This window comes from Medicago sativa, chromosome 8, assembly GCF_051527215.1.
Source record: "Medicago sativa cultivar Bolivia chromosome 8, Bolivia_mono, whole genome shotgun sequence".
NCBI classification, from domain to species: domain Eukaryota; kingdom Viridiplantae; phylum Streptophyta; class Magnoliopsida; order Fabales; family Fabaceae; genus Medicago; species Medicago sativa.
The window spans coordinates 14,753,339-14,762,072 of record NC_140756.1 but is presented as its reverse complement, the minus strand read 5'-3'; the positions used below and the strand labels follow the sequence as shown (position 1 = coordinate 14,762,072).

At 32.8% G+C, this 8,734-nt stretch overlaps 2 protein-coding genes across 2 annotated transcripts; both read right to left on the bottom strand.

Annotated features, from left to right (window-relative positions):
- Positions 1-1,495: 1,495 nt before the first annotated feature.
- On the bottom strand, positions 1,496-2,326 carry LOC146897236 (auxin-binding protein ABP19b-like). The gene has a single exon (XM_085737476.1). It carries the CDS (start codon positions 2,290-2,292, stop codon positions 1,654-1,656), a length of 639 nt encoding a protein of 212 aa, XP_085593602.1. The 5' UTR covers positions 2,293-2,326; the 3' UTR covers positions 1,496-1,653.
- A 3,607-nt stretch (positions 2,327-5,933) lies between these two features.
- On the bottom strand, positions 5,934-6,764 carry LOC146897235 (auxin-binding protein ABP19b-like). Its single transcript, XM_085735433.1, has one exon. The coding sequence runs from the start codon at positions 6,728-6,730 to the stop codon at positions 6,092-6,094; it is 639 nt and encodes a 212-aa protein (XP_085591559.1). The 5' UTR covers positions 6,731-6,764; the 3' UTR covers positions 5,934-6,091.
- Positions 6,765-8,734: the final 1,970 nt, after the last annotated feature.

Sequence of the window (8,734 nt, the reverse complement as noted above, 5' to 3'; positions counted from 1 at the left end):
TTAAAATTCGTTCAAATGTCAAGAACTAAAAGCATAAACAATCCTTTATTTTATCAAAAAATCAGACTCAGTAAAGAAATGTGTATAAATTGAAAATGTCCACAAAATATGTATTTTGTCAACTCAACATGATACAAGCGTTTTTGTATGTCAGATTCCACTATAATAATTGTTATCCTAATTTAGTGACTACTACCAACGATGTTACAAAATTGGTGCAAACTGTCTGTGGTGTAACGAGGTGCCGGCGACAGCCGTTCACATCCTGCTATAGTGCAATAAAAGCTGGGAAACATGGAGGAATCTGAATTTGCAGGAGATAGAAGCATGGGAGGGTGGATATTTTCCATATTGAGTTTCCTGTCAAAGGATGAGAGTTGTGTGCTTGCTATGAACATATGGAGTTTGTGTAGGAGGAGTAGAAATGTCTCAATTTAGGATCATCAAATGGAAAGGACAGTAGCAGATATTATAAACCGAGGTATGATAAGCCGAACCGGGATGATAAGCCGAACCGGGATGGAATCAAATGGCAATGTCCCCCTCAAAACTCTATCAAGTGTAATGTCGATGCACAATTCTCGGAGTACCACAACACAGTGCGGATTGGAATATGTTTAAGAGATGGATGCGGAATGTTTTTGGGAGCGAAAACAATGTGGTTAGAACTGGTTATGTCTGTAACAATTGGAGAAGCTTTGGGACTATTAGTAGCGATCGATGGGTGAAAGAACTTGCCAGTACAATATTTTTCCTTTTCGACAACAGTTGAAAATGTTGCTAGAACTGCAAAAAATGTTGCCTAAAAGAATAAGCGACATTTTCCAACCGTCCTCTGTGCGAGCTTTGCCTGTTGTGCAAGCCAACATTCCTCCCTCTTCGGGCACACTTTTAATAAGCGTCGCCTAAACTATGAGATGTTATGCAAGCAGAGGATAATAATTATAGGATGATATCTGTGCTGCATTCTAAAAGGTGTAATATAATTATTTATGTGCAGATTATGATATTTGTTCTTAATAATTATATTGCATCACCCCGCCAAACATTAATTATATTGCATCACCCCGCCAAACATTAATTTTGCTTATAAACAATGTAAACCATATATTTTAAATTTGTTAGTAATTTATTTATTAGATTCCCAGCCTATCTCTGCTGTCACAGAATTCAGTGTGTCACATTTGTAAATTTTCCTTTATTTATTTATGATGTAAGAGATATAACATGCGATGATTATACGAGGGGGTTGGATATCTCAACTAGTCTGAGCTAACAATAACGAGTTGGAGGTCTTGAGTTTAAACTCGGACAAAAGAGAAAAAACTAACTAATTACTAACATTGACCATTTAATAAAAATAAAAATGAGATGACTATATGAGATGCAAAATCTTTTTAGTGTCACATTTATAGTCAAAAAAATATATGCTTATATAGGTGGATGAATATGTATGTAACTATGCCCATGTGTTATGTAGGGAAAACCATTGAGATTAGATAAAAAATTAAGAACCATACCATCTTCTTGTATATTATTAAAATGAAATTGAAATAATAAAAACATAAAAACATAACACACGTGTTTATTGCTGACATAACTTATTAATTTAAAACAAACATAGAAGTGGATGATTCATAAGCAACACCAATCCTAGCCACTGCCACCAAAATTAACCTTAAGCTTCATAATTTGTGGAGGATCAAGAAGAGTAGTCTTTTGAACTGTGGAAGTTGGTAAGTTGTTACCAAATAACAAAAAATCAGTTAAATGAGTGTTAAAATTTGAGCTAGCATATGCAGAATAAGCAACAGCATTTCCAGGACCAGTGTTAAGTATAAAATGCAAAAGTCCTGTTGGAAAAACCCAAACATCACCAGGATTAAGAGTTTTCATAAAAACTTTTGTAGGTGTGATAAATCCAGCAGTCATTTGACCTTGAATGACGATTATAAATTCGCCTACACCAGGATGAGTGTGCATTGGTACACTTCCATTGAAGCCAAGATCTATTCTTGCTACAGAGATACCAAGTCCATTGAGACCTGGTATCTTATCGACTTTTACAGTGGTAAATGCAACTTTAAAAGAGTTTGTCGACGTGTTTGCAGGTATATTTAAGCCAGAGAACACAAAATCATTAGCTGTTACATTGTTTTCCGACTTGCATGGATAGCCCGAAGGGGTGTCTGGAAACGATAAGTCTGCTACACAGAAATCATCAGAATCAATAGCATTTGAGGTATATGAGATAAGAGCAAAAAAGAAAAGAATAGTTTGAATCATCTTCATCTTTGAAAATTGGATGTGTGATAAGAGAATAATAGATAGGTTTGCTATTTATAGTGTTAATATTCTTGCAAGGTGTATATGCCTTATAGCTTGCTTAATTGCTATGAATGAAGCAACCTATCTACGTAACTAGTTATTTATACCAACCTATCTATGTATATCTATTTCTAGTTATTAATTTTACCATTTTTGGTATGGCTCAATATTTGACTTGCTAGGCCCTTGTTTTAAAATGACATCCTTATCCCCTACACTTCTCCACCACCCTATATATACATACATACATACATATATATATATATACATATATATATATATATATATATATATATATATATATATATATATATATATATATATATATATATATTTTTTTTCTGCACGTGAGCAATTGGGGGCCAAAAAGAAATTCATTCAAAACAATTGAGTCATTTTGGCTTGGAAGACTAATATGAACTAATTTTTAATGCAATTCTTTTTCGAGAAATTATTCTCCCCTATGTCTCTTGGCAGTGGCGTATCCAGGACCCTGGACCAGGAGGTGCAGACTATTTAACCTTGTTTAGAAAGAAAAAAAAAAGTTTAATTACAGTTTTATTCCTCATATTTTCACTCATTCACGGAATTAATCCTCCTATATTAAGATCATCCAATTTTTGTCCCTTTTTCATATTTTTGGACTTGGAAATGGTGATGGAACATATTTTAAACGACGTTTCATACAACCCGATGATGTGGAATTATCATCAACAATAAAATTAGTAGAAAGCCTCCAAAAAACTTTAATTCAGATACGATATACGACCATTTTTAAGTTTGAAAATCTGAAAAAGGACCAAAATTGAATGATTTTAATATGAGAGACCAATTTTATAAGTAAATAAAAATATGAGAGAAAAAATGCAATTATAATGAGATCAGTTTGTATACATTATATCGGTACACATTTATGTGTAAAAAAAAATACATATACAATGTACAAATTTAATAATAAACAATAATCATAATGTATAAATATTGTATAACTTCATCATAAGATCAGTTTTTTATGATTTTGAATTAGAACGTCATAAAAAAAAAATGGGCCATTGAGGTTATGTACAAAAGCCCAAATGTTGAGTTATACAAATCCCTAAATCTAGCTGCTGCACATGTTTTACATGTTGTGGCCGCCACTCCAATTTCTGTTGGCTGCACTTTTCTTATTCTTCTTTTTTCTCTACTCTGCAAATGCATCTCTACTCTCCATTTTCTTCTTCAACACATTTCTTCCCTTCAATCTCTTTGGTCAATTGGGTCAGGGTATGCAAAAGTAAAATCTCAGGGTGTTCAAAATGCAAAAATATAAGATTGTATGTGTGATTTTTTAAAGTTCAGGGTGTGCAGGTGCCCCTCACATCAACATAGCTCCGCCCCTGTCTCTTGGACTCACTTTATAAAAATGACTCCAAATTTTATAATTTGAAACATGTTTTTGGTGTTCGAATTCTAGAATCGGGATACATCCATATACAATTTGAAATCTTCTCCCCACTTATGCATTTTCAATTGTCTACTCTAATAAAAAAACGCTCAAAATTAACCTTCCAAATCCAAAATCCACCATATTTTGCTATTTTCCATTAAAACTTGTTCGAATATATCATATTTACGAGATTTCCAACTAAAATCAAGAGAATAGTAAATATTTTCTGAAATCTTTGGTTTTTATTTGCGTTTTCTTCTTCTCTTATATTAGTTTAGTTCAGATTTTAGAATCCAAAATACTCTCTCCGTTTTAAAATGAGTGTCGTTTTAGGTTGTTACACACATATTAAGAAATGCAATAATGTTGTCTATAGACATGCCACTTTTACTAAAATAGCCTTGTTAACTATTGATGCATTTCCCATCATTATAAATTAAAGTAAAATATTGTACTTTGGAAGTAGTGTGCATAGTAATAATTAAGGGATACTATTGGAAAAAAGTAATTAATAGTGCATTGAAAACTGAAAGTGACATTCATTTTGAAACAATTTTTTTAGCTAAAACGACACTCATTTTGAAACGGATAGAGTATGTTTTGTTTGAATAAAATCCAAAATGTGTACTGAGTGTAGATGTGCTGATTTCTTGATGATTTTATCAATGTTTCATAAATGGACAGACGTGGCGATCTCATTAGGGGGAACAGGGTATCAACTAAAGTTGTCAAAATGGACTAGCTTATACGAACTGACACACCAAACCCAAACAAACGTAGGGCTTAGACCTTATAATTCAAGCCTAATTTTTTTTTCTAGACATTTTGTCAACTCAACATGATACAAGCGTTTTTGTATGTCAGATTTCACTATAATAATTGTTATCCTAATTTAGTGACTACTACCAACGATGTTACAAAATTGGTGCAAACTGTCTGTGGTGTAACGAGGTGCCGGCGACAGCCGTTCACATCCTGCTATAGTGCAATAAAAGCTGGGAAACATGGAGGAATCTGAATTTGCAGGAGATAGAAGCATGGGAGGGTGGAGATTTTCCATATTGAGTTTCCTGTCAAAGGATGAGAGTTGTGTGCTTGCTATGAACATATGGAGTTTGTGTAGGAGGAGTAGAAATGTCTCAATTTAGGATCATCAAATGGAAAGGACAGTAGCAGATATTATAAACCGAGGTATGATAAGCCGAACCGGGATGATAAGCCGAACCGGGATGGAATCAAATGGCAATGTCCCCCTCAAAACTCTATCAAGTGTAATGTCGATGCACAATTCTCGGAGTACCACAACACAGTGCGGATTGGAATATGTTTAAGAGATGGATGCGGAATGTTTTTGGGAGCGAAAACAATGTGGTTAGAACTGGTTATGTCTGTAACAATTGGAGAAGCTTTGGGACTATTAGTAGCGATCGATGGGTGAAAGAACTTGCCAGTACAATATTTTTCCTTTTCGACAACAGTTGAAAATGTTGCTAGAACTGCAAAAAATGTTGCCTAAAAGAATAAGCGACATTTTCCAACCGTCCTCTGTGCGAGCTTTGCCTGTTGTGCAAGCCAACATTCCTCCCTCTTCGGGCACACTTTTAATAAGCGTCGCCTAAACTATGAGATGTTATGCAAGCAGAGGATAATAATTATAGGATGATATCTGTGCTGCATTCTAAAAGGTGTAATATAATTATTTATGTGCAGATTATGATATTTGTTCTTAATAATTATATTGCATCACCCCGCCAAACATTAATTTTGCTTATAAACAATGTAAACCATATATTTTAAATTTGGTAGTAATTTATTTATTAGATTCCCAGCCTGTCTCTGCTGTCACAGAATTCAGTGTGTCACATTTGTAAATTTTCCTTTATTTATTTATGATGTAAGAGATATAACATGCGATGATTATACGAGGGGGTTGGATATCTCAACTAGTCTGAGCTAACAATAACGAGTTGGAGGTCTTGAGTTTAAACTCGGACAAAAGAGAAAAAACTAACTAATTACTAACATTGACCATTTAATAAAAATAAAAATGAGATGACTATATGAGATGCAAAATCTTTTTAGTGTCACATTTATAGTCAAAAAAATATATGCTTATATAGGTGGATGAATATGTATGTAACTATGCCCATGTGTTATGTAGGGAAAACCATTGAGATTAGATAAAAAATTAAGAACCATACCATCTTCTTGTATATTATTAAAATGAAATTGAAATAATAAAAACATAAAAACATAACACACGTGTTTATTGCTGACATAACTTATTAATTTAAAACAAACATAGAAGTGGATGATTCATAAGCAACACCAATCCTAGCCACTGCCACCAAAATTAACCTTAAGCTTCATAATTTGTGGAGGATCAAGAAGAGTAGTCTTTTGAACTGTGGAAGTTGGTAAGTTGTTACCAAATAACAAAAAATCAGTTAAATGAGTGTTAAAATTTGAGCTAGCATATGCAGAATAAGCAACAGCATTTCCAGGACCAGTGTTAAGTATAAAATGCAAAAGTCCTGTTGGAAAAACCCAAACATCACCAGGATTAAGTGTTTTCATAAAAACTTTTGTAGGTGTGATAAATCCAGCAGTCATTTGACCTTGAATGACGATTATAAATTCGCCTACGCCAGGATGAGTGTGCATTGGTACACTTCCATTGAAGCCAAGATCTATTCTTGCTACAGAGATACCAAGTCCATTGAGACCTGGTATCTTATCGACTTTTACAGTGGTAAATGCAACTTTAAAAGAGTTTGTCGACGTGTTTGCAGGTATATTTAAGCCAGAGAACACAAAATCATTAGCTGTTACATTGTTTTCCGACTTGCATGGATAGCCCGAAGGGGTGTCTGGAAACGATAAGTCTGCTACACAGAAATCATCAGAATCAATAGCATTTGAGGTATATGAGATAAGAGCAAAAAAGAAAAGAATAGTTTGAATCATCTTCATCTTTGAAAATTGGATGTGTGATAAGAGAATAATAGATAGGTTTGCTATTTATAGTGTTAATATTCTTGCAAGGTGTATATGCCTTATAGCTTGCTTAATTGCTATGAATGAAGCAACCTATCTACGTAACTAGTTATTTATACCAACCTATCTATGTATATCTATTTCTAGTTATTAATTTTACCATTTTTGGTATGGCTCAATATTTGACTTGCTAGGCCCTTGTTTTAAAATGACATCCTTATCCCCTACACTTCTCCACCACCCTATATATATATATATATATATATATATATATATATATATATATATATATATATATATATATATATATATATATATATATACTTTTTTTTCTGCACGTGAGCAATTGGGGGCCAAAAAGAAATTCATTCAAAACAATTGAGTCATTTTGGCTTGGAAGACTAATATGAACTAATTTTTAATGCAATTCTTTTTCGAGAAATTATTCTCCCCTATGTCTCTTGGCAGTGGCGTATCCAGGACCCTGGATCAGGAGGTGCAGACTATTTAACCTTGTTTAGAAAGAAAAAAAAAGTTTAATTACAGTTTTATTCCTCATATTTTCACTCATTCACGGAATTAATCCTCCTATATTAAGATCATCCAATTTTTGTCCCTTTTTCATATTTTTGGACTTGGAAATGGTGATGGAACATATTTTAAACGACGTTTCATACAACCCGATGATGTGGAATTATCATCAACAATAAAATTAGTAGAAAGCCTCCAAAAAACTTTAATTCAGATACGATATACGACCATTTTTAAGTTTGAAAATCTGAAAAAGGACCAAAATTGAATGATTTTAATATGAGAGACCAATTTTATAAGTAAATAAAAATATGAGAGAAAAAATGGAATTATAATGAGATCAGTTTGTATACATTATATCGGTACACATTTATGTGTAAAAAAAAAAATACATATACAATGTACAAATTTAATAATAAACAATAATCATAATGTATAAATATTGTATAACTTCATCATAAGATCAGTTTTTTATGATTTTGAATTAGAACGTCATAAAAAAAAAAATGGGCCATTGAGGTTATGTACAAAAGCCCAAATGTTGAGTTATACAAATCCCTAAATCTAGCTGCTGCACATGTTTTACATGTTGTGGCCGCCACTCCAATTTCTGTTGGCTGCACTTTTCTTATTCTTCTTTTTTCTCTACTCTGCAAATGCATCTCCACTCTCCATTTTCTTCTTCAACACATTTCTTCCCTTCAATCTCTTTGGTCAATTGGGTCAGGGTATGCAAAAGTAAAATCTCAGGGTGTTCAAAATGCAAAAATATAAGATTGTATGTGTGATTTTTTAAAGTTCAGGGTGTGCAGGTGCCCCTCACATCAACATAGCTCCGCCCCCGTCTCTTGGACTCACTTTATAAAAATGACTCCAAATTTTATAATTTGAAACATGTTTTTGGTGTTCGAATTCTAGAATCGGGATACATCCATATACAATTTGAAATCTTCTCCCCACTTATGCATTTTCAATTGTCTACTCTAATAAAAAAACGCTCAAAATTAACCTTCCAAATCCAAAATCCACCATATTTTGCTATTTTCCATTAAAACTTGTTCGAATATATCATATTTACGAGATTTCCAACTAAAATCAAGAGAATAGTAAATATTTTCTGAAATCTTTGGTTTTTATTTGCGTTTTCTTCTTCTCTTATATTAGTTTAGTTCGGATTTTAGAATCCAAAATACTCTCTCCGTTTTAAAATGAGTGTCGTTTTAGGTTGTTACACACATATTAAGAAATGCAATAATGTTGTCTATAGACATGCCACTTTTACTAAAATAGCCTTGTTAACTATTGATGCATTTCCCATCATTATAAATTAAAGTAAAATATTGTACTTTGGAAGTAGTGTGCATAGTAATAATTAAGGGATACTATTGGAAAAAAGTAATTAATAGTGCATTGAAAACTGAAAGTGACATTCATTTTGAAACAATTTTT

Bases quoted from the DNA above. Each gene is read 5' to 3' on its own strand.
- LOC146897236 (XM_085737476.1), bottom strand. From the start codon at position 2,292: ATGAAGATGATTCAAACTATTCTTTTCTTTTTTGCTCTTATCTCATAT.
- LOC146897235 (XM_085735433.1), bottom strand. From the start codon at position 6,730: ATGAAGATGATTCAAACTATTCTTTTCTTTTTTGCTCTTATCTCATAT.